Source organism: Bubalus bubalis, chromosome 2 (assembly GCF_019923935.1).
Source record: "Bubalus bubalis isolate 160015118507 breed Murrah chromosome 2, NDDB_SH_1, whole genome shotgun sequence".
Taxonomy (NCBI): domain Eukaryota; kingdom Metazoa; phylum Chordata; class Mammalia; order Artiodactyla; family Bovidae; genus Bubalus; species Bubalus bubalis.
This window is the reverse complement of record NC_059158.1, coordinates 44,743,246-44,769,523: the sequence shown is the minus strand read 5'-3', so window position 1 is coordinate 44,769,523 and position 26,278 is coordinate 44,743,246. Positions and strand designations below refer to the sequence as shown.

Here is a 26,278-nt window from a genome sequence, read left to right as displayed (position 1 = left end):
TTGGCAGGGGGGTTCTTTACCACTAGCACCACCTGGGAAGCCCATGAAGTATGGAAGATGCAGTAAGAGCAATAGTGCCTCCAGACTTCATTTCAAACCACATTACAAAGCTGTGGTCATCAGCATGGAATTAGTATAAAAACTGACCAATGGAACACAATAGAGAGCCCAGAAATAAATTCACATATATTTGGTCAGTTCGGTTCAGTCGCTCAGTTGTGTCTGACTCTTTGCGACCCCATGGACTGCAGTACACCAGGCTTCCCTGTCCATCACCAACTCCCAGAGCTTGCTTAAACTCATGTCCATTGAGTCGGTGATGCCATCCAACCATCTCATCCTCTGTCATCCCCTTCTCCTCCCGCCTTCAATCTTTCCCAGCATCAGGGTCTTTCCAGTGAGTCAGTTCTTCACATCAGGTGGCCAAAGTATTGGAGCTTCAGCTTCAGCATCACTCCTTCCAATGAATATTCAGGACTGATTTCCTTTAGGATTGACTGGTTTGATCTCCTTGCAGTCCAAGGGACTCGCAAGAGTCTTCTCCGACACCATAGCTCAAAAGCATCAATTCTTCAACACTCAGCTTTCTTTATGGTCCAACTCTCATATCCATACATGACTACTGGAAAAAACATAGCTGTGACTATACGGACCTTTGTCAGCAAAGTAATGTCTCTGCTTTTTAATATGCTGTCTACGTTGGTCATCGCTTTTCTTCCAAGGAGCAAGCGTCTTTTAATTTCATGGCTGCAGTCAATTAGTTTAAAACAAAAGAGCCAATACACGATGAGGAAAGGACAGTCTCTTCAGTAAATGGTGTAAGGAGAACTGGACAGCCACATGCAAAAGAATGAAATGAGACAACTATCAATAATAACACCATACACAAAAATTAACTCAAAATGGGTTGAAGACTTGAATGCAAGACCTGAAACCACAGACTCCTAGAAGTCAACGTAGGTGTTAAGCTTCTCGATACAGGTCTTGATGACTTTTTAAAATCTGACCCCAAAAGCAATAAAAATAAACAAGTAGAACTACATCAAAGTAAAAAATTCTTGCACAGCAAAGGAAACCTACCAAAAATGCAACCTACCGAATGGGAGAAAATACTTGCAAATCATGTATCTGATAAAGGGGTTAATATCCAAAATATATTTAAAAATCCATACAACTCAATGTGTGTGTGTATGTTAGTCGCTCAGTCGTGTCCGACTCTCTGTGACCCCATGGACTGGAGCCCACCAGGCTCCTTCGTCCGTGGGATTCTCCAGGCAAGAATACTGGAGTGGGCTGCCATTTCCTTCTCCAAAAAGGCTGATTAAAGAATGTAAAATGAAGATGATAACTGTACTTGGCAGCACAGTCTCAATAAAGCATCACTGGGATCTGAGGAAGTATTATACAACTCAATGGGGGGGAAATCCCATTAAAAATGGGCAGCGGACATTTTCCACGGTGCACATTTACCCAGTGCTGCCCTGAAAGATGCCCTGGATACCCCGTCTCACCAGCACCTCCCTCCTAGGACCCAGGGCATTCGGCCTGCCAGAGGGAGCTGGAAAGCCTAACCATCTGCAACTTCATCCTCTAAAAGAAGTCCCATGACCCCCTCGGCACACCCCGGCCCCGCCAGCCGCCGAGCTCCCAAGAACCAGAGGGCATCCGCCCTGCTTCTGGGCTTCCCGGGTCCAGAGGGCCAGGACGCCGGGGGCGTGGAGGGCGCGGTCGGAGGGCTGCGTCTCTCCCGTTAGTGCTCCGGATGTCCGCTCGCACCACCTCCCCAGCGGCAGCTCGGGGGTCTCTCCTTCGCGCTCTGAAGTCCCCTCGCACCTTCGCCACTTCGCTCACCTCTATCCGCAGCGGGCGCGGCTACGCAAGCTTCTCCAGCCGGTGTCCGGATCTGGGCCCGGCGGCCAGCAGGGGGCGCGCGACAGTGTTGCTGCTGCGGCTGCTGCTGCTAAGTGGCTTCAGTCGTGTCCGACTCTGTGCGACCCCATAGACGGCAGCCCACCAGGCTCCCCCATCCTTGGGATTCTCCAGGCAAGAACACTGGAGTGGGTTGCCATCTCCTTCTCCAATGCAGGAAAGTGAAAAGTGAAAATTGAAAGTGAAGTCGCTCAGTCATGTCCGACTCTTAGCGACCCCATGGACTGCAGCCCACCAGGCTCCTCCGTCCATGGGATTTTCCAGGCAAGAGTACTGGAGCAGAAAAGGGTTTTTTTGTTGTTACTGTTGTAGTTTGTTGGGTTTTTGTTTGTTTGTTGTCCCCAGATCATCTTTAAGCATCTTCCTGGTGGTCCAGTGGCTAAGATTCCGAGCTCCCAATGCAGGGAGCCTGGCTTCCATCCCTGGTCAGGAAACTGGATTCACATGCCACAGCTAAGACCTGGCACAACCAAATAAATAAATAAGAATACTTTTTAAAAGTTCCTAATGGAGGACATCGCTAAAATCTCACTGGAAATCATCTTACTAAGCCTGCTGAGGGCTGATGCAGCCTGTAAATGACAGTCTTCTGTGGAGGATATGCGTCTTCCTTGGTAAGAAGAAATGGGACCTGTTGATCCATTTCCTGTTATTAATATTTTTCCTTAAATAAAGGAACCACCGACCTGCTTCTCACTTTAGTTTCCAGCTTAGTGCTGATAGATAGCTTCTGAAAACTACAGAGAGTATATTAAACTACTTGGACAAGAGAGAGACATTCTGTATGCTAACTAGCTTGCGATGATGAAGAACCCATTTTTCCAGAGGTATTGCAACTTTCCAGGCTTTCTCCAAATGAGTCCTATTCTGCGACAGTTTGTGGGACTCAAAGCATCCTGTAATGATACAAACTTCCACCTGCTTGTTGTTCAGTGAAGGTCTGTGCGTGTGACGTCACTCGTTTGCTCCCGGGTGTTGATTTATTGCCCACAGAAGCAAGCATATGGTCTCATGCATCGAGAGCAGAGACTAGAACTTCTACACTGAGAACCACTTTATTCCAGAAACCAAATTAACTGCATTTTTGTCAGGAGATAAGCTCTTACTTGAGACTTCTCTTACACAGTCGGAGCTGAGCAGGATTGCTTCTCCTCCTGCTTTCAGGGAAGAAGTTCAGCCTCAAGATCACCTTAGATTTGGTGACACTGCATCGTTTTACCTGAATTGTCCTTATATTTAATCAGTATTGAAGGAAAGTTGAGATTTACAACATTTAAAGCAGTACATCTTGGTTACGTGTAAATGTATACATCCCATCCTTTTTGAAAAGAACTTTGTATGCATTTATAAACTCTATGTCAGATTTATATGAATGAGTTTGGGTAGTGCCGTCTTTCACGGGGCTTTGGTATGTTTGTGACATTGAATTACTTTTCCTTGGCTTTCCTTCTATCCTGCCATCTCAGGTGGACCTTTGTTAGGCTTTCCACACTGTCACAACTGGTGAATTCTGAGTAAATTATGACCTTCTGTTTGTCAAGTTAAACGTGATAGTTTCCTGGGGGCAACCGCACAACCTCTAGCAGTACTGGATTATCACTGGGGTCCTGGGGACATAGACGCTGCTCAAGTCCAGGAACAATAGTGACTGCTCCTCAAGCTCTACCTGTCCGAGAAGATTTTTGAACTTCCCACAGGCAAAGAAATCTTTTTTCCCAAAGTAAGTGAGGCACCATTTGATTCTCTTTTGCAGTGTTCAAACTTGCACTACATTATGCTGAAAAATCTGGAATAATAAGTGAGACCAATGGACTGGGTTTAGGAATGTTCAAGTCATTTTTATCTTCAATAAGAAGGAGACGGACAAGAGCTCTAGTGTTATTACAAAAGATCCAAGCCAAGTTTGTCGTTTCCAGAGGAAAGCAACAGTGAAAATGAGGGGAAACTTTTGGAGGAACTAGAATTGCAACACTGCAACTGCCTCAATTTGTATAAAACGCTGTCATTCACTAAAATGGGCCTCTCATAGATTCACATTTCCATTGAGATGAAGTGAAAAAATTGTTTTAATCTAAGGACCCTGTATGGATGTGAGAGTCGGACTGTGAAGAAAGCTGAGTGCCAAAGAATTGATGCTTTTGAACTGTCGTGTTGGAGAAGACTCTTGAGAGTCGCTTGGACTGCAAGGAGATCCAACCAGTCCATTCTGAAGGAGATCAGCCCTGGGATTTCTTTGGAAGGAATGATGCTAAAGCTGAAACTCCAGTACTTTGGCCACCTCATGCGCAGAGTTGACTCATTGGAAAAGACTCTGATGCTAGGAGGGATTGGGGGCAGGAGGAGAAGGGGACGACAGAAGATGAGATGGCTGGATGGCATCACTGACTCGATGGATGTGAGTCTGAGTGAACTCCGGGAGTTGGTGATGGACAGGGAGGCTGGTGTGCTGCGATTCATGGGGTCTCAAAGAGTCGGACACGACTGAGCTACTGAACTGAACTGAAGGACCCTGTTCTCTTCAGAAATTGAATGTAAATTGTTGTGAAGTAATAGCTGATCTTGTGGGGTTTGGAATCACATTTAACTTGGTTGAGTGTGGAGAGTATCACTCATCAGATTTGCATCCTGGCAAAAGTCATTCTTCTCCACCATTTTATTCTGTCCATCTTCTGGTAATTCAATCACTGAGATGATGTGAGAATTCAATAAAATGATGATACAGAAAGCCAGCTCAAAAATTGCTCAATAAATTTTAGTCATTTTTAAAAATATATATATTTATTTGGCTGCATTGGGTCTCAGTTGTGGCAAGCAGAATCTTTAGTTATGGCATGTGACTTCTTAGTTGCGGCATGTGGAATCTAGTTCCCTCAACAGGGATCAAACCTGAGCCCCCTGCATTGGGAGCATGGAGTCTTAGCCACTGGACCACCAGGAAAGTACCAGTTCTAGTCATTTTTATGGCAGCATGGTGAGTTTCCTGTCACTAGATACATTAAAGCATGTAAAGATGGACTGTTCATCAGAATTGTGGTAGAAAAAGAATTAATGTAGAACTTTAGATAGACAGCTTTCCTTTAAAATCCATTCTGAATCACAGATACTGCATATATTAATATAAGATGTAATCATTAATCTAAAAGTAGAATGATATATTTAAATCATATGATTGAATCAAAGGAGGTAATTCATAGTTTTTTTTTCATAGGGTTCTGTTTACTGAACACTCTACAATGTGTTCTGAGCAACATCTGCTTGTATCTTTCCTTCGGGTAAAGCAAGAGAAGGGGACATGTCCCCAGTAGAAAGAGGAGAGTCAAAAATGGGAACCAGGAGGAAGGGATTAATCACTTTTTCACATAAAATACTGATTATTCTAAAGCAGAGTTGTTGGTTTGAGACCTATCTGAGCCCCTGCAGGATGGGATTAGCACATGAACCCTGTTACACTGTTAGTTACACACTCTGCAAAGGTACCTTCAAGACCCTCCGTTGCACACAGATCCCTCTCTATAAGCGGCTTTCTCTTACGTGTATTCTGGAGGTGCCACTGACGGTAGGGTAGAGGCAGCGCTGGGAGATGATCCTGAAAAACTTAGGTGACCATCACTTACCAGCAGAGCTGGCTCACGATAGGGCCCCAATTAAAATGCTACAACTACAAACGGATCAAACTTATAAAGCACAAAATTAAAACAATCCTCCTAAGGATTCAAAAGAGGAACTGCACACTGAATATCTGACCAGCAACTGATGATGTTATCCGCGGATGAATCTGATTGGCTCTCCCAAACTGAGCCGACCCAATCCAGGAATAGAGCAATGAGTTCCTAGGTTGGTAATATTTGAGATGTGGGTGGAGGGGGGCCTTAGTCCTCACCGAGATTTTTCTGCTCCCCTGCACTTTGCCTTCTTCTGTTCTCCTGCATGGTGTGCCTTTGGTTCCCCCCAGGCTCCTGGACAGTAATTCTGCCAGTGATAGTGATGGTGCTGAGCCCTCTCCTGGCTTGGGCTGGGAACACCCGAAGTAAGTGCACACCTTGGAGGGTGAGCCGCTGTGGAGGGAGGGAGAGGGAGGGAGTTAGCTTTACCTCTGTGTCCAGGCCACATCCCTCAAAAATCAGCATCCTCTCCAGTGACTACTTATCTTTATCATGAGTGCTTGCATGCAGGCTCAGTCACTTCAGTCGTGTCCAACTCTTTGCAACCCCATGGACTGTAGCCCGCCAGGCTCCTCTATCCGTGAGATATTCTCCAAGCAGGAGTACTGGAGTGGGTTGCCATGCCCTCCTCCAGGGGATCTTCCCAACCCAAGGATCGAACTCAAGTCTCCTGCATTTCCTGCATCGCAGGCGGATTCTTTATCCATTGAGCCACCTGGGAAGCCCTATCTTTATCATCTGAATCCTCGATTCCTTCCGCAAACAAAAGGCGCCTGGATACTTGCCCTTTTTAGGAGACCTGCCCAAGGAGCCTTCATATATGTGTATATAGCCTATTTCTTCTCAACTCTCTTCTGATAAAACCTCTCCAGTCTCGCATCCCATTCCCTCAGGTTTTTGAGAGGATTTAGAAGTGATTTCCAAAATAATTCAAAATGATTATGCTGCTGCTGCTAAGTTGTTTCAGTCGTGTCCGACTCTATGCGACCCCATAGAAGGCACCCCACCAGGCTCCCCCGTCCCTGGGATTTCCCAGGCAAGAGCACTGGAGTGGGATGCCATTGCCCTCTCCAAAATGATTATGAGTAATTTCAAAATAATTCCCGTCCGTGATTCCGATTACTCTATTAAGCTATGCCAGAAAATGGGAACGATCCTCTGAAAACGTTAAGGGGATGCAAGAGGAATTAGAAAGACCTCTTCTGGAAGACACTTCTTGTGTCCTCCACAGGATCTGTGACCCTGCTTCTTCTTCCCGGTATGTGAGGATGTTCCAAGTGGCCTCCCCACTGTCTCCTCTTTTTTTCAATTGAAGTATCGTTGATTTACAATATTGGGTCAGCTTCTGGTGTACAGCACAGCAACTCAGTTATACATACGTATACATGATACGTATGTGCTGGGCTCTCCTGGCGGCTCAGACGGTAAAGAATCTGCCTGCAGCGCAAGAGATCTTGCTTTGATCCCCTGGGTCAGGAAGATCCCCTGGAGAAGGGAATAGCAACCCACTCCAGTATTCCTGCTTAGAGAATTCCATGGACAGAGAAGCCTGGCAGGCTTCAGTCCATGGGGTTTCAAAGAGTCGGACACAACAGAGCAACTAACACTTTCACTTTTTCATAGTTGATTTACAATATTGAGTTGGTTTCAGGTATACAGCACAGCAATTCAGTTACATATATATGTAGTATATATATTCTTTTATATATATAGTATATATATTCTTATAGTATAATATAAAGTATGTATATTCTTTTTCAGATTCTTTTCCCCTTTAGGTTATTACAAAATATTAAGTAGCATCCCCTGTGCTATACAGTAGGTCCTTATTGGTTATCTATTGTCTCCTTTTCTTTCTCCCTAAACCCCACGGTTTATAAGGCCTGTGTCCCTGGACTGGAGGTTCTCTGGCACAAGTTGGGGTTAGTTTTCTCTCATTTCTCCTGCGGTGTAAAGCACTCTGGAACTAAAGTGGGGATCCTCAGTACTCGGAATGACCCTGTAGTTAGGGAGCATCTAAGGGGCATTCTGTGATGCCTTAAAAAGCTCAAGAAGAACTGAAAACCTGGCACAGGCCAGTGCTTATCGTGACTATTTTGAACCTTTCTATCCTCTCAGTTTCTGCTACATCACCTCTTGATCTGGCCTGAACCCACAAGAAGAGATTCAACTAATATAGAATGCAGGTGTGTGTCTTCAGTCGCTCAGTTGTATTTGACTGTATGCGATCCTATAGACCATAGCCCACTAGGCTCCTCTGTCCAAGGGGTTCTCCAGGCAAGAATACTGGAGTGGGTTGCCATTCCCTTCTCCAGGGGATATTCCAGACCCTGGAGGGATCAAACACAGGTCTGCTGCATTGCAGGCAGATTCTTTACTGTCTGAGCCACATATTATATATATATATATATATATATATATATATATATATATATATATATAGTATTCACCTGACTTCAGTGCAAGTGTCTAGGGGGCTTTTCCTGAGAAAGTGACATCCAATAAATGATGAGAAGAAAACAATCATGAGAAAGATCTGAGGGACAAATACTCCAGGGACCAAGGGAAAGGTAGAAATGTGGGAAGATGTTTGCTGCATTTAAGGGACAGAAAGAAGGTTCGAGCAGCTGAAACAGATAAAGCAGGTGGGGGAGTGGAACAAGGTGAGGTTGGAGAGAAAGTCAGGAGCCAAATCACGTTAGGCCCCAATGGCCATGATGAGAAATTTGGCTTTTATTTATAGAGATACATGAAGCTACTAAGGGAAGTTACAAAGTGAGTCCATTTGTATATTTTTTTAATATTTATTTAGTTATTTGGCTGCACTGGATCTTAGTTGTGGCACGCGGGATCTTCGATCTTCATTGTGGCATGCAGATCAGTAGTTGTAGCATGCACGATCTTTTTTTTTTTAGTGGCAGCATGTGGGATTTTAGCTGTGGCACGTGGGATCTAGTTCTCTAACCAAGGAGTGAATGCTGGCCCTGTGCACGGGAAGCTCAGAGTCTTAGCCACTGAACTACTGTCCTATATATATATTTTTTTTAATAATTCTAGCTACCACATGGCAATTAGATTGCAGGGGTTCATGCATCCCAATGTTGCATCCCACAGAACATGCATCCCAATGTTCATTCACTGCAGCATTATTTACAATACCCAAAATGTGGAAGCAACTTAAGTGTCCATTGACAGATGAATGGATAAAAATGTGGTACATATACAATGGAATATGACTCAGTCATAAAAAAATGAATGAAATTCTGCCATTTGCAACAATATGGATGGACCTAGAGAGTATTAAGATTAGTGGAATAAGTCAGACAGAAAAAGTCGAATACTCTGTTATCACTTATAAGTGGAATCTAAAACATAAAGCAAACAAATGTATATGACAAAACAGAAACAGACACACAAGGTGTGAACTAGAGGCTACCAGTGGGGAACCGGAAGGCAGGAAGAACGAGACAAGGGTATGGTATTAAGAGAGGCAAGTACTATGTATAAAATAAATAAGCAACAAAGACTTATAGTACAGCACAGAAATATAGCCATTATCTTGTAATAACTTTAAATGGAGTATAATCTATAAAAGTATTGAATCACTGTGTTGTACACCTGGAACTGATATAATATTGTAAATCAACGATACTGCAATTTAAGAAAAGACCCCAAAATTAAAAAACATATACAATCATATGGTATGTATGTGTATATTTGTATCTCTGTATCTTTACACACAGTGAAGCTACAGAACCATGTGTAACCAGTAAGAGCTCTGAGACCCAGTTGACCCTTTCCATCAGCAGGTCAGAATTGCCAAATGAATCTTGGCACCAAATGTTTAGAAAATCTGGCTTTCTGAGCTGTCCAGACTTGGAAAAGGAATGGTGGACCAGTCCTGGGCTTACGATTTTAATCTCCTATAACCCATCAATAGTTTTCATCACATTTAGCATAAAGTCAAAATCCTAATATTGCCTACAAGCGCCTGGTTCCATGTAATTTCTCCAGTCTCATCTTTTAGCCCCCTTTCTCTCACTTTTTTTGTGCTTCAGTGAACTGTCTTCTTGAGGAAGTTCATCAGTTCTTTCAGCTTTTCCACACTTCTACTTCTTTTCCACATTTCTACTTAAAATGTGTCTCTCTTTTTCCCCTAAACTCACACACTCTTCCTCGAGCTCTCAGCCACTTCCCTACTAAGTGTCTTCAGAGACCATGCCTCTGAGCTCTAACCTAACTTAGGTCCTCCCATCATTCACAGATCCCCCCCTGTTATCCTGACATTTCTCATTCCCGTATAAATTGCTGTGCATTTGGCTTCCGTCCATCATTTTCACTAAATTTCAAGCTCCACGAATAGAGGGACGGTGCCCGTTTTCCCCTTCCTGGTATCTCAGAGGCAGCGAGGGTTTGGCAGGCGGGCAGTCCTGACCACGCGCTCACAAGAGCAAGGGGGCAGCCGTGTTGAGGCAGAGGTCGTGGGGAGACTCAGCGCTGGTGTCTCTGCGGTGGAGGGTCCCAGGAGGAGGCGGTGGTGGGGACCCCGACCAGGCCACATTTGGCGACGCCAGGCGAGCCTGGTGGCCAAGAGGAGCCCGATTGGCTCAGGGGCAGAGCTCCTCTTCCCTGCGCGGCTGGCGGGGGAGGACGGACCCGGGCTCCGAGGGCCCGGGGGGAGCCCTTGGAGGTCCCCGCTGCCCCGCGGCGCCGGGCGCCCGGTGACCAGGGCACTTCCCTCCCCACAGCACTCTTCATGGTGCAGGGCAAGTCCGAGTGTCACTTCTCCAACGGCACGCAGCAGGTGCGCTTCCTGGACAGGTACATCTACAACCTCGAGGAGCAGGTGCGCTTCGACAGCCTCGTGGGCGAGTACCGGGCGCGGACCGAGATGGGGCGGCCGGCGGCCGAGCGCTGGAACCGCTGGCCCCAGGCACTGCAGCGGGCCCGCGCCGCCGTGCACGCCTTCTGCGCCAACAACTACGAGTTCTTTGCGAGCCGCACGGTGCAGAGAAGAGGTGAGCCGGGGTGGGGGTGAGAGGTCAGTGCAGGGGAGGGGAGTGTGAGACCGACGGAGACAGAGACGGAGAGACAGAGAGAGACGGAGATAGAGAGACAGAGGTGGAGATAGAGAGACAGACACAGAGAGAGATGGAGAGACAGAGACAGAGAGACACAGAGAGAAAGAGACAGAGACACAGACAGATGGAGAGACAGACAGAGAGACAGAGAGACAGAGATGGAGAGACAGAGACAGACAGGCAGAGATAGAGACACAGAGAGACAGAGAGAGACGGAGCTAGGCTGAGTCCAGTGAGTGAGTAGGATTGGGGAGGACAGTGCAGGCTACGGGGGTCCCCGTGTGAGAGCCTGCTGTCAGAAAGCTAGTGTGCGGTTTTGTCAGTATGCGGTGGGCGGAGAGAGGGTGTGTGGTGGGGAGTGGACCGGGGTCTGAGACTGGGAGAGAGGGGCGAGGTGGGAAGACAGATGTGGGGGACCGGGGTCTGGGCCTCCTGCCGTCCAGGGAGGGCTGGGGCTGGGGTGGAGGGGAAGGCTGGCTGAAGTGGGGGCAGAGATTCGGGAAGGGGCCTACAGGTGTCCGTGGTTTGGGGGAGGTTTGGGGGAGCTGAGGAATGTAAAAGGACTGTGAGCCTGTGAGAAGAGCTCCATCTGCTCTGGGCACACCCCTCACTGCAGAACCCTCCGCAGTAAGTGTGCTGGCGTTTGTGTGCAGGAGTGTTGCATTGAGAATAAATTTGTGGGCGCACTAATTTCTAGGGGTGCAGTGGAGAGGAACCTCCCACACCCCTCTGACCTTTCTGAAGCTGCTTTTAGTTCTAAATTTCCGACTACTTTTTTGCTTTCTTGGTATGTACATGTTTACATATTTGAAATGATTGTGAAGCCAACTTTCGGATATAACTTTGTTATTTAATATTAACATATAATATTACCATGTTTATAATGCTAATAGTACTTAGGTAGTTACATATTAACCCTTTGTATGGTTGTAAACAATTTATCTGGCACTCCCCATTGTAAATTTTATTTTCCATATTGCCATTTAGTTGGAAATTTATCTTATTGTTTTTAACTTATATTTCTTTTATTTCTAAAGTTCTCTTTTATCACATTTTTTTTTTTTTGCCAGTTGTAATGACTGCTCCAAACACTATCTATTAATCTGTTATTGCTGGGGTCCATGTGTTTTTCTCAGTAATTTTATGGCTTCTCTATGCAGTAAGATTATTAACATTTTGAGTCAACATTTTCTCCAGTTTGCAGTTTCTATTAGATTCTGTTTAATATTTTCCATGTTAAGAGTTTAACAGTTTTTATTTACTGAAATAGAAACAGCAAAATTGTGACTAATGGTTTACCGTCGATCTTAAATCTACTATTTTGTGGTTCTGTACAAATGCATCCCCCACTTCTCCTTTCTTTTAAAATAATTGTATTTACCTAGGGCCTGATAGTGTTAGAGAAGGAAATGGCAACCCACTCCAGTACTCTTGCCTGGAAAATTCCATGGACTGAGGAGCCTGGTGGGCTACAGTCCACGGGGTCGCAAAGAGTCGGACACGACTGAGCAGCTTCACTTTCACTTTGATAGTGTTAGAGGTTGTTTCAGATATTGAGTCCCAGGCCATACTCTGACCACAGATGTCAGTTTAGAAGGAAAGAGAATTCTAAAATGATAACAATTCCAAAAATTGTTGTATTCAGTCACTCAGTCATGTCCAACTCTTTGTGACCCTCTGGACTGCTGCACACCAGGCTTCTCTGTCCTTCACCGTCTCCCAGAGTTTGCTCAAACTCATGTCCATTGAGTCAATGATGCTGTCCAACCATCTCATCCTCTGTCACCTCCTTCTCCTGGCTTCAGTCTTTCCCAGCATCAGCATCTTTTCCAACAAGCCAACTGTTCGCATCAGGTGGCCAAAGTATTGGAGCTTCAGCTTCAGCATCAGTCCTTCCAATGAGAATTCAGGGTTGATTTCTTTTAGGATGGACTGGTTTGATCCCCTTGCTCTCCAAGGAGTCTCAAGAGTCTTTTTTAGCACCACAGTTTGGAGCTGTTTCTCTGCTCTTCCTCAGTAGCATACTGGACACCTTCTGACCTGGGGGGCTCATCTTTCAATGTCATTCTTTCTGACTTTTCATACTGTTCATGGGGTTCTCAAGGCAAGAATGCTGAACTGGTTTGCCATTCTCCAGTGGACCATGTTTTGTCAGGACTCCACCATGGCCCATCTGTCTTGGGTGGCCTTGCACGGCATGGCTCACAGTTTCATTGGCTTACACAGGCTGAGATCCATGTGATCATTTTGGTTAGTTTTCTGAGTTTATAGTTTTCATTCTGTCTGAGTTCTGATGCATGGCAATAAGAGGCTTGTGCAAGCTCCCTGATAGGAGAGACTGGCTGTGGGGAAAACTGGGTCTTGCTCTGATGGGTAGGGTCACGCTCAGTAAGTCTTTAATCCACTTTTCTGCTAATGGCTGGGGCTATGCTCGCTCCCTGAGGCAACCCAGTCCTGGACTCTGCAGTCTCTGAGCTAGGGCTATCGGCTCCAAGGATAGGGCTAATGGACATAAACCTCCTCCAAGTGGATGTAAGCCACACACCACGCCTCCCGGGACTGCTGCTGCCAGAGCCCCTGCCCCCGTGGGAGGCCACTGCTGACCTGTGCCTCTGCAGGAGACCCTCAAACACTCACAGGCAGGGCTGGCTCAGTGTCTTGTGGGGTCCCTGCTCCTTTCCCTGGGTCCTGGTGTGGACAAGTTTTGTTTGTACCCTCCAAGAGCCTCTTGATTGAGCCCCTCCTACCATCTCGTTGTGGCTTCTCCTTTGTCCTTGGACATGGGATATCTTTTCTTTGGTGGGTTCCAACATCCTGCTGTCAATAGCCTTGTTCAGCCGCTAGTTGCGATTTTGGTGTTCTCGCAGGAAAAGATGAGCTCACGCCCTTCTACTCTGCCATTTGTATAATGTCAGACAGCTGTAATCAGGTCAGACTACTATAATAAACTACCATAAACTGTTTTATGTTAAAAATGACATAAGTGTATTTCTCACAGCTTTAAAGAAGAATAAGTCGAAAATCAAGGCACAGGCGGATTCAGTGTCTGATGAGATCCCACTGTGACTTTTTTTGAAAAAAGGGAGACAAAGGGAGAGATTAATCAGCTGAGTATAAAGCTATAACAACTTTTAAAATGATGAACTCTCCATGTTGCTTTTCCTGTGCAGGACTCATGTTTTCCTTGAGACACCCCCCATGGAGAATGACCTCTGTAGTCCATCTCTGCTGCTCAGGGGAAGAACAGGTTCCATGCAGCTCTACATCTCTACCAACCCCACTGCTGCTCTCTCATTTATCCTGAAGCTTTGAATTGTATTTTCTTTCATAGTAAAAAAAAAAAAAACAAAATTCAACCTGTAACTAACATATATTGAGCACTAAGTTCCAGCCTTTCTTTGGCCACTCCACACAACCTGTGGGACTTTAATTCCTCAATCAGGGGTTGAACCAGCCCCTTGGCAGGGAGAGTGCAGAGTCCTAACCACTGGACCACCCAGGAATTCCTCCAGCTGTTTCTTAACATAGTTTAGGTCTATCAAGTCTTTTTTTAAAATATGATGGTCAATATTTTTTATTGAAGTATAGTTGATTTACAGTGTTGTGTTAATCTCTGCTGTACAGCAAAGTGATTCAGTTACAAACATTCTTCTTTTAATACTCTTTTCCATTATGCTTTATTATAGGATACTGAATCTAGTTATCTGTGCTATACAGTGGGACCGTGTTGTTTATCTGTTCTGTATATAATAACTTTCATCTACCAACCCCAGACTCCCGCTCCATCCCTCCCCCAAGCCCGTCCCCCTTGGCAACTACAGGTCTGTTCTCTGTGTCCATGTGTCTGTTTCGTAAATAAGTTCATTGTGTCGTATTTTAGATTCCACACATAAGTGACAGCATGTGGTATCTGTCCTTCTCTTTCTGACTGACTTGACTTAGTATGATCATCTCTAGGGGCATCTGTGTTGCTGTAAATGGCATTATTTTGTTCTTTTTTATGGCTGAGTGGTAGTCCATCTTGGAGAAGGCAATGGCACCCCACTCCAGTACTCTTGCCTGGAGAATCCCATGGACAGAGGAGCCTGGTAGGCTGCAGTCCATGGGGTTGTTACGAGTCAGACACAACTGAGCGACTTCACTTTCACTTTTCCCTTTCATGCATTGGAGAAGGAAATAGCAACCCACTCCAGTGTTCTTGCCTGGAGAATCCCAGGGATGGGGGAGCCTGGTGGGCTGCCATCTATGGGGTCGCACAGAGTCGGACATGACTGAGGTGACTTAGCAGCAGTAGTCCATCTTTTTTTTAATATAAATTTATTTATTTTAATTGGAGGCTAATTACTTTACAATATTGTATTGGTTTTGCCATACATTGACTTGAATCCGCCATGGGTGTACATGTGTTCCCCATCCTGAACCCCCCTCCCACCTCCTTCCCCATCCCATCTCACTGGGTCATCCCAATGTACCAGCCCCAAGCATCCTGTATCATGCATTGAACCTGGACTGGTGATTCATTTCACATATGATATTATACATGTTTCAATGCCATTCTCCCAAATCATCCCACCCTCGCCCTCTCCCACGGAGTCCAAAAGACTGTTCTATACATCTGTGTCTCTTTTGCTGTCTTGCATACAGGGTTATCATTACCATCTTTCTAAATTCCGTATATATGCATTAGTATACTGTATTAGTGTTTTTCTTTCTGGCTTACTTCACTCTGTATAATGGGCTCCAGTTTCATCCACCTCATTAGAACTGATTCAAATGTATTCTTTTTAATGGCTGAGTAATACTCCATCGTGTATATGTACCACAGCTTTCTTATCCATTCGTCTGCTGATGGACATCTAGGTTGCTTCCATGTCCTGGCTATTATAAACAGTGCTGCGATGAACATTGGGGTACACGTGTCTCTTTCAATTCTGGTTTCCTCGGTGTGTATGCCCAGCAGTGGGATTGCTGGGTCATAAGGCAGTTCTATTTCCAGTTTTTTAAGGAATCTCCACACTGTTCTCCATAGTGGCTGTACTAGTTTGCATTCCCACCAACAGTGTAAGAGGGTTCCTTTTTCTCCACACCCTCTCCAGCATTTATTGCTTGTAGACTTTGGATAGCAGCCATTCTGACTGGCGTGAAATGGTACCTCATTGTGGTTTTGATTTGCATTTCTCTGATAACGAGTGATGTTGAGCATCTCTTCATGTGTTTTTTAGCCATCTGTATGTCTTCTTTGGAGAACTGTCTATTTAGTTCTTTAGCCCATTTTTTGATTGGGTCGTTTATTTTTCTGGAATTGAGCTGTAGGAGTTGCTTGTATATTTTTTAGATTAATTCTTTGTCCATTGCTTCATTTGCTATTATTTTCTCCCATTCTGAAGGCTGTCTTTTCACCTTGCTTATAGTTTCCTTTGTTGTGCAGAAGCTTTTAATTTTAATTAGGTCCCATTTGTTTATTTTTGCTTTTATTTCCAATATTCTGGGAGGTGGGTCATAGAGGATCCTGCTGTGATTTATGTCAGAGAGTGTTTTGCCTATGTTCTCCTCTAGGAGTTTTATAGTTTCTGGTCATATGTTTAGATCTTTAATCCATTTTGAGCTTATTTTTGTGTATGGTGTTAGAAAGTGTTCTACTTTCATTCTTTTACAAGTGGTTGACCAGTTTTCCCAGCACCACTTGTTAAAGAGATTGTCTTTTCTCCACTGTATATTCTTGCCTCCTTTGTCAAAGATAAGGTGTCCATAAGTGTGTGGATTTATCTCTGGGCTTTCTATTTTGTTCCATTAAACTATATTTCTGTCTTTGTGCTGGTACCATACTGTCTTGATGACTGTGGCTTTGTAATAGAGCCTGAAGTCAGGCAGGTTGATTCCTCCAGTTCCATTCTTCTTTCTCAAGATTGCTTTGGCTATTTGAGGTTTTTTGTATTTCCATACAAATTGTGAAATTATTTGTTCTAGCTCTATGAAAAATACCATTGGTAGCTTGATAGGGATTGCATTGAATCTATAGATTGCTTTGGGTAGTATACTCATTTTCACTATATTGATTCTTCTGATCCATGAACACGGTATATTTCTCCATCTATTAGTGTCCTCTTTGATTTCTTTCGCCAGTGTTTTATAGTTTTCTATATATAGCCCATCTTATATATGACTCATCTAACTCAAAGAGGTAAGTTTGTTTCATTATCCTCCTTAGAGATAAGAAAGTTGAAGCACAAAGTAATTTAAAAGCTCTTCCAGAATTAACCAGATAGAAGCAGAGCCTGGATTTGAACCCAGGGAGCCTAGTTACAGAAATCACACTTTTAATAAATATAACCTGTGTCCTGCAAAAAGTGTAAATACTGCAGTTCAACAATAAGTAACTCCTTCAAGTTATGAAAAGAAATCCCACAATTTTCCTCAACATCTCTCAACTCTAATAGGGGTTGGAGGTTTTAGGGTTAAATTCAAGCATGATTCATGGCACCATGTCCTCTGAAGCCACATGGGAAGCCTGGCCTGTCCAAGGCTGCAGTCTGGTCAGGAGACTTAGTCTGTCTCCCACACTAACCCCCGCTGCGTTTTCTCTCCTAGTTCAGCCTACCGTGACTGTGTATCCTGTAAAGAGTCGGCCCCTATGGCACCACAACCTCCTGGTCTGCTCTGTGAATGGTTTCTACCCAGGCCACATTGAGGTCAGGTGGTTCCGGAACGGCCAGGAAGAGGAGGCCGGGGTGGTCTCCACAGGCCTGATACCTAATGGAGACTGGACCTTCCAGATCATGGTGATGCTTGAAATAGTTCCTCAGGGTGGAGAGGTCTATGCCTGCCACGTGGAGCACCCCAGCCGGATGAGCCCTTTCACAGTGGAATGGAGTGAGGAGCTCTCCGATCTCATAAGTTTCTCAGCCACCACGGAGGGGGCCCGCTTACCCCCGAGTGTCAGGATTCTCCTCTCCCCACACAAGTGTCCATGGGCTCCATGTTCTCTTCTCCTTCAGCTGAGGTTGTTGGGGTTGCCCTGTGACGTCCTGTGATGGAGATCCTCTGAGAGTTTGCAGATATCCCATGATGGTTTCTGTAAATGCCTGGGCCCCCTTGGGAGCCAGTTCTGCTCAACAAGCAGAGAAGATGACATCTCTCTTTGAGCCTCCTGTGACCTCCCAGGTCATGGTCACTCTTCAGTCCTGGGCACCAGCCCCCTGTGTCAAGTTGGGCTTGTGCTTCAGACACTCTTACCCTGAGTTGTTCACTGTGATCTGAGAAGGGGCACACCCACTCCAAGGACCAAGTTCAGTCCCAGCTCTGCCTTTTATTAGCTCTGTCAGCCAAGACAGACTTCCCCACCTCATCCAGTCCCGGGCACACATCCATCAGATGTTGAAGATATGTGGCCTTCTATCAGGGCTGGGATACTTAAATGAGTCACTGCCCAAACCTTGTAGCAACTCAGCTTGAATTTTCATCTCTTTTCTAGGAATGGCCATTTATTTCAGTTTTTTCAGAGCAGGCTTCTTCCCCCCAGTTTCAATTAGAGAAGTTGGATTTGGGATAAAAATCACTCAGAAACTGGCTTCTTTTCTCAGGGGCACAGAACGAATCTTCGCAAGAAAAGATGCTGAGTGGAATCGGGGCCTGTGTTCTGGGTCTGCTCTTCCTTGGGATGGGGCTGCTCTTCTACATCAGGAGGTAAGGGACCTGTTGGCAGCTGAGACGCCCCACAGATTGTTTGGAGGAAGAAATATGGCTTTATTCAGTTAAGTTCTCTGAATACAACCTTTGCCTAGTTGATTTCAACTTTCCTAGAAGTCCAGAAAGTACCTATGGGTGAAATATAAGAGGTGATGGCCTGTAGAGATAAGAGAAGGGTTAGCATGCATGGAGATCTCAGATGGAAATCCTGGAGCAAATGCAAGAAGAGACACTAAGGCTGATGAAATGGTGCTAGATTTGTGTGATGGAAGCTTCCTAGGTCATATGCATTCCAGGGTCTGCTCCCCTCTCCACCCTGGTATTCAGTGATGCAAGAAATCTCAGGGGGTGGTCAGGGGCTGAGACACAGTATCCTGGGAATATGCCTCCTCCCTCTCCTTTCCTAGGAGACACTGGGCTTCATCCTCTTTTAGAGAGAGGTTTGGTCTCCTAGGAACAGTGGTGGTGATGACAAGTGAGGCGACAGACAAAATGAGAAAGACTGAAATCTGATTAGGCAGTTTGCAGTAAAGTTTTGCACAGTTAATAAGAGAACAGACTTGTGTTTGCCAAGGGGGAGGGGGTGGAGAAGAGAGAGATTGGGAGTCTGGGATTGGCAGATGCCAACTATTATATACAGGATGGATAAACACCAAGGTCCTACTGTACAGCACAGGAAACTCTATATCCTGAGATAAACCGTAATGGAAAAGAACATTTGTAAAATGTATGTATGTGGAGTTTTCCCTGGTGCTCCAGTGGTTAAGAAGCCACCTCCCAATGCAGGGGACACAGGTTCAATCCAGGGTTGGGGAACTAAGATGCCACCTGCCACAGGGCTAATAAGCTTGTATGCCACAGCTACTGTGTCAATGCACCCTAGAGCCTGTGCTCCAACAGGAGAAACCACCACAGTGAGAAGCCCACCAGCCACAACTAGAGAAAGCCTGTGCCCCGCAACGAAGATCCAGTGCAACCATAAATAAATGAAAAGTAAAATTTAAATGTGTATATGTGTATAACTGGGTCACTTTGCTGTACAGCAGAAATGAAAACAACACTGTAAATCAACTATAGTTCAATAAAATTAACAAATAAAGACTGCCAGGCCAGCAGCCACCAAAGGGGCATCTCTTCGATTAAAAGCTCTAAAAATAATAAAATAAGTGGCCTGTGGCCTGAGGTAGCTGTGGTTCAGGGAGGCTTAAGACTGATTTCCGCCTTCTTACTGCAGAGCTCTCAGGGGAGGCCCCCAGAAAGGGGGGAAGAAGCAGCGTGAAGCAGTGATATGGAAACAGCCCTTTCCTCTGTCCCCTGCAGGTCCCCTGAGCTGGAGCAGAGACCATGACACTTGGACGAGAACCTTCTGTCCCAGCTTTTTCACAGCTTGAAAAGGTTTCCTACTTCAGACCGTGGGCCTCTTATTTTATTACTTTTAGAGCTTTTAATCGAAGAGATGCCCCTCTGGTGGCTGCTGGCCTGGCAGTCTTTATTTGTTAATTTTATTGAAATATGGTTGATTTCAGTGTTGTTTTCATTTCTGCTGTACAGCGTTCACTCCTCACAACGAGAGCACTTTCTCAGGATCTAATTTGCTCTGGGTTGAATGACCCTGCAGAAAAGTGCTGGGTGGCTTCTTCGGCCCCTACTCTGCTGCACCCAGAAGTCTCCAAGATTGATCCCAGTACCTTATCTTCATTCTTTCCTGGTCCTCTTTGTTCTCTGCCCCTGCTGCCTCCATCCGTCCACATTTCTTTATATGTATTTTTTTGAAATACAAGAGAGTGGAATCTTCGTACAGATTAGACAGGCATGGTGTGTATTCATGATAGCATTAAGTCGGAAGTCAGTTTCAACTGCTCATTGATCTCATTCCTCTAATTAAGTTCCTTTAAGTTTAGAAAGGAACAGAAATGGGCAAAAGGGGAAGGAGCCAAAGAGCTACTTTCCAAAAGCAACAAATTTGAGTAAGGTGATACATAGAAGCAGAAAATTACAACTCTGTAATCAGAACAGAGTTTTTAACATTTTCTTATAGCATAAAGATTAAAGAGGGGAAAGGCAGAAAAATAACTATAGCCCCTTTTGTGTTGTGTTTATTCAACTTGGGAATAAACACAACACAAAAGGCGCTCTTTTGAGACAAAAAATACAAAAAGGGAAGGGAAAAAGTACAGAAGCCGAATAGGTAAATGAAGATAAAATGCTATCAGCAGGAAAAAAGACTATTTTATCTACGATATGTTTTATATGAACTTCATGGTGGCCACAAAACATAAATCTAGAACAGAGATATAAAACATTAAAAAAAAAGGGAACTGAAGAAGACATACTGTAAAGCCACCAAGTTAAAATGGCAGATAGAAACACAAGGAAAAAGGAAGCAATAGAGATCAGAAAACAAAAGATAAAATAACAGTACTGTGTCCTCATCTATCAATAATCACCCTAAATGAAAATAAGTTGAATCAGCCAATCAAAACACACCACTGGTAACCACTTCTCTGTTCATTGTATCTAAGCATTTATTTTTGTTTGATATGTTTTATTTATTTTGTTTTGCTTGTTTTTGCATTCCACGTATTATGAGTAAAGTCGTACAATATATATCTTTCTCTATCTGACTTATTTTACTTGGCGTCATACCCTCGAGGTCCATCCATGTGGTTGCAAATGGAAAGACTTCACCTTTTTTACGGCTGATAGCACTCCATTGTATAAATATATATATATACCACATACCACTTCTTGTTTTAATCCATTCATCTGTTGGTGGGCACTTAGGTTGTTTCCATATTTTGGCTATTGCAAATATTAGTGTGATAAACATGTGGATGCATATATCTTTTTGAGTTAGTGTTTGCATAGTCTTTGGAGGAGGGTGAGATGGGTAAAGGGGATCAACTGTATGAAGGTGAATGGAAACTAAATTTCTGGCATGCTCTAGTGTACACAGAAGTAGAAATATAAGGTTTTAATGCAAAACTTATATAGTGCTATAAATTAATGTTCATTTCAGTTCAGTTGCTCAGTCATGTCCGATTCTTTGTGACCCCGTGGACTGCAGCATGCCAGGCTTCCCTGTCCATCAGCAACTCCCGGAGCTTACTCAAACTCATGTCCATAGAGTCGGTGATGCCATCCAACCATCCCATCCTCTGTTATCCCCCTCTCCTCCTAAATTAATGTTACCTCAATAAAAAATAAATTTAAAACAAGAAAAAAAATAAATTTAAAACAAGAAAAAAAATCTATAATTTACTAAAACATTAAATTTTACCTGTAGAAAGAATGAAATTTGTGGTAAGCTAATTACACCTCAGGAGATTTGTTAGAATAATCTTTTTTTTTTTTTTTTAAGAAAAAGAGTCTACCTAAGCAAGACAGAAGACCTAGAAGACATAAATAAAAATATGTCTTTGAATAAAAATTAAAAATATATTTGCATGGATAAAATAAGTTTTAAAGAAATAAAGCTCAGGAAAACTTTGTAACACATAAGGCTGACAATTGGATTAACTTTCTTATCATCTAAAATTGCCAACAAATCTATAAATAAATAAACAAAAATAAACAACAGAAAATTGGTCAAAGATCTAGACTATTTACAGATGATAATATACCAAAGGCCATTTTTTATAATCTTGAATGACAAATAACCCAATAGCCTGCATACCAGAGACATCTGTGATTGTTCTATTACTTGAATAGTCCAGCGGTTTTGTTTTTGTTTTTTTTTTTCAATGTTTACAATTATCCAGTTTTAGAAAAGAGAGACTTTAATGCCTGGTTACTTGTTTTATGCTGTAATCTAGTTTATTTTATGTAAAATGTATATTGAATGCTTTCCTTTTTTATACCTGCCTTAAATAATTTGGCAATCAGAATTAAAAAGGTTTTTTTCATATATTAAAAAAAGATATTTACTGAAACACACCAATAATCAAAAACATATAAATTCAGATAGTGATATGATGAAATATTTCTCCCCTAAATTGGCAAATGTTGTAGTCTGGTTTTGTAAATAAAGGATTTAGAAGATTCTGTGAGAATGGATTGTCTCATATATTATTAGTAACATCATGAACTTGGTTGTATCTATGGCTCAGATGATAAAGAATATGCCTGCAATGCAGGAGTCCTGGATTCAATCTCTGGGTCAGGAAGATACCCTGGAGAAGGGAATGGCAACCCACTCCAGAAATCTTGCCTGGAAAATTCCATGGACAGAGGGATTTGGCAGCCTACAGTCCCTGGGGTCGCAAAAAGTCAGACACAGCTGAGCAGTTAACACAGTCATTAAAATTAAGAGTGCAAATGTTGCATGTTTGACAACAACAATAAAATCCGCATCTATATATCTGCTATGTTCTGAATGTTTGTGCCTCTACAAAATGTGTCTGTTGAAACCTGATCCTTAATGTGATGGTATTAGGAAGTGGAGCCTTTGGGGGTGATTAGGTCTTGAAAGTTGAGCCCCTATCAGTTCAGTTCAGTTCAGTTGCTCAGTCATGTCCGACTATTTGCAACCCCATGAATTGCATCACGCCAGGCCTCCCTGTCCATCACCAACTCCCGGAGTTCACTCAAACTCATGTCCATGGAGTCAGTGATGCCATCCAGCCATCTCATCCTCTGTCGTCCCCTTCTCCTCCTGCCCCCAATCCCTCCCAGCATCAGAGTTGTTTCCAGTGAGTCAACTCTTCGCATGAGGTGGCCAAAGTACTGGAGTTTCTGCTTCAGCATCATTCCTTCCAAAGAACACCCAGGACTTATTTCCTTTAGAATGGACTGGTTGGATCTCCTTGCAGTCCAAGGGACTCTCAAGAGTCTTCTCCAACACCACAGTTCAAAAGCATCAATTCTTTGGTGCTCAGCTTTCTTCACAGTACAACTCTCATATCCATACATGACTACTGGAAAAACCATAGCCTTGACTAGATGGACCTTTGTTGGCAAGGTAATGTCTCTGCTTTTGAATATGCTATCTAGGTTGGTCATAACTTTTCTTCCAAGGAGTAAGCGTCTTTTAATTTCACGGCTGCAATCACCATCTGCAGTGATTTTGGAGCCCCAAAAAATAAAGTCTGACACTGTTTCCACTGTTTCCCCATCTATTTCCCATGAACTGTTGGGACCAGATGCCATGATCTTTGTTTTCTGAATATTGAGCTTTAAGCCAACTTTTTCACTCTCCTCTCTCACTTTCATCAAGAGGCTTTTTAGTTCCTTTTCACTTTCTGCCATAAGAGTGGTGTCATCTGCATATCTGAGGTTATTGATATTTCTCCCGGCAGTCTTGATTCCAGCTTTTGCTTCTTCCAGCCCAGCGTTTCTCATGATATACTCTGCATAGAAGTTAAATAAGCAGGGTGACAATATACAGCCTTGACGTACTCCTTTTTCTATTTGGAACCAGCCTGTTGTTCCATGTCCAGTTCTAACTGTTGCTTCCTGACCTGCATATAGGTTTCTCAAGAGGCAGGTCAGGTGGTCTGGTATTCCCATCTCTTTCAGAATTTTCCAGAGTTTGTTGTGGTCCACACAGTCAAAGGCTTTGGCATAGTCAATAAAGCAGAAATAGATGTTTTTCTGGAACTCTCTTGTTTTTTCAATGATCCAGCACATGTTGGCAATTGGATCTCTGGTTCCTCTGCCTATGACATTAATGCCCTTATAAAGGACCAAAGAGACCAGGGTCTTCCCTTCCCACCACCATATGAGGCTACAAGTGAGATGTTGGCAGTTTGCAAACCCAGAAGAGGTTTCTCACCAGCACTTGACCTTGCTGGCACCCTGAACTCAGATTTCCCAGCCTCCAGAACAGTGAGATATAAAATTCTGCTATTTATAAGCTATCCCACTTATAGTATTTGGTTCTGGTGGCCTGAAGGAACTAAGACAATATCTGTCTTAAAGGAACAATCCTACGTGAGTCTAAAGAAACCTCTACTCGAATGTTTGTTGCACCAGGGTTTGGAGTAATAAAATTATTTCAAAATTCTAAGAGAGAAACTTATAATCTTGTCTTGATTATAAATATTCTGTATGTTAAAAAATTATAAAATATGTTAAATACTGGTGTATACCCCTTTGGGTAGTCAGATAATCCCAGATTTCCATCCTAGTTAAAAACATTCTAAATAAATTCTCACATATGTGCCCAAGATGACATATTAAAAATGCCATTGAAGAGAAAAGAACAAGTCTTAATTTCCAGAGAAAGAACAGATGAATTGTGGTATAGCCATGCAAAGGGATAATATGCCAAGTGTTAAGTGAATGAAGGTAAGACTGGCCAGCCTGGATAGCAAAAAAAAAAAAAATCATAAAGTACAAAAGCCCCAGCAACCCTGAGAAAGAACAAAACCAGAGGTATCACACTTCCTGATTTCAAACTATAGTAAAAAGTTATAGTAATAAAAACAGTATAGCCTGACATTTAAATGGATACACAGACCATTGAATAGAATAGAGAGCCCGGAATTAAACCCTTGGATGTACAGTCAACTAATATTTGACAAGGGAGCCAAAAATATCTGATGGGAAAGAATAGTGTCTTTAAGAAAACATGCTGTGTAAACTGGAGTAACACACCAAGAAAAGTAGAAGAAAGGAAATGATGACAGTAAGAGAGGGAATAAATAGAATGGAGAATAGATGTATAGAGACTTCCCTGGTGGTCCAGTGGTTAAGACTCCAAGCTTCCAATGCAGGGGCACAGGTTCAGTCCCAGGTCATGGAACTAAGATCCTACATGCCATCTGGTGCAGCAAAAAAAAAAAAAAAAAAAAAAATTGATTCTTATTTGATAGCAATAAAGAGTTTGCAGTTAATTTTTTTTAATTTTATTTTATTTTTAAACTTTACATAATTGTATTAGTTTTGCCAAACATCAAAATGAATCCACCACAGGTATACATGTGTTCCCCATCCTGAACCCTCCTCCCGCCCCCCCACCCATACCATCCCTCTGGGTTGTCCCAGTGCACCAGCCCCAAGCATCCAGTATCGTGCATTGAACCTGGACTGGCAACTCGTTTCATACATGATATTTTACATGTTTCAATGCAGTTAATTTTAAAAGAAAATAGGTGTATAATAAAGAAAATCACAGAGCTAGAGTTTTCTTTCTTTCTTTTTTTTTTTTTTTTTTTTTGATGATCCACCTGCCAGACTGACAAGGAAGAAAAATCCAACTTGCAAATTATTAAACATCTATAATGAAAAGATGCCATTCCTACAGATTCTACAAACGTTAAAAAGATGCTAACAGAATATAAAGGATTTTGTGCCAGTAGATTGGATGTTTTAGATGAAATTCTTTGAAAACCCCAATATTTCATGACCTAGTTCTGTGTAAAAGTCATTACACTACTCCTTCCATTTTCAGTTATGTTTGAAAATTTCCATAATAAAAAAATTTTTAATAAATAAAAATAAAATTTCCACAGCTACTTCCAAACAAATTACCCTAAAACTTCTACAGCCATTTGGACTTCCCTGATGGTACAGTGAATAAGAATCTGCCTGCCAATGCAGGGGCCATGGGTTCAGTCCGTGCTCCAGAAAGACTTCATGTGCCTCAGAGCAACCAAGCCCTACTGCCACAAGTACTGAGCCAGCGCTCTAGAGACCGAGCTTCACAAAAAGAGAAGCCTGGACAATAAGAAGCCTGTGTGCACAGCTAGAGGATGGCCCCAGCTCCGTGCAGCTGGAGAAAGCCCACACACAGTGACAAAGACCCAAGCAACCAAAAATTAATGATTAGTTATTTTTAAACTACAGCCATGTAGTGATTTTTTCACAGTCCTAGAGTTAACTGAACGTAGTAGGTGGTTTTCATGGAAGGTCCCTCATGTGGCTGCAGTCAGGTGGCAGCTGGGGCAGGGGTCTCCTGAGGCTCCCTTGGGATGTGAG

The 26,278-nt window shown here is 43.4% G+C and overlaps 1 protein-coding gene across 2 annotated transcripts; it reads left to right on the top strand.

Annotated features, from left to right (window-relative positions):
• The first annotated feature begins 4,312 nt into the window (after window positions 1-4,312).
• Window positions 4,313-20,737, top strand: LOC102389065 (DLA class II histocompatibility antigen, DR-1 beta chain). Of its 2 annotated transcripts, XM_006050280.4 has the most exons (5): window positions 4,313-5,956; window positions 10,340-10,609; window positions 17,261-17,542; window positions 18,253-18,355; window positions 19,679-20,737. In XM_006050280.4, exons 1-5 carry the CDS (start codon window positions 5,857-5,859, stop codon window positions 19,704-19,706), a joined length of 783 nt encoding a protein of 260 aa, XP_006050342.2. In that variant the 5' UTR covers window positions 4,313-5,856; the 3' UTR covers window positions 19,707-20,737. The 2 variants fall into 2 exon arrangements, with proteins under 2 accessions (XP_006050342.2, XP_044787715.2); XM_044931780.2 differs by lacking the exons at window positions 18,253-18,355; window positions 19,679-20,737 and having other exon boundaries at window positions 17,261-18,241.
• Window positions 20,738-26,278: the final 5,541 nt, after the last annotated feature.

Excerpts from the sequence above, each read along its gene's own strand:
- LOC102389065 (XM_044931780.2), top strand. The coding sequence starts at position 5,857 with ATGGTGTGCCTTTGGTTCCCCCCAGGCTCCTGGACAGTAATTCTGCCA. Across the intron at positions 5,957-10,339 it reads TTGGGCTGGGAACACCCGAA|CACTCTTCATGGTGCAGGGC; the intron begins GTAAGTGCACAC and ends CCCTCCCCACAG. Across the intron at positions 10,610-17,260 it reads CCGCACGGTGCAGAGAAGAG|TTCAGCCTACCGTGACTGTG; the intron begins GTGAGCCGGGGT and ends TTTCTCTCCTAG.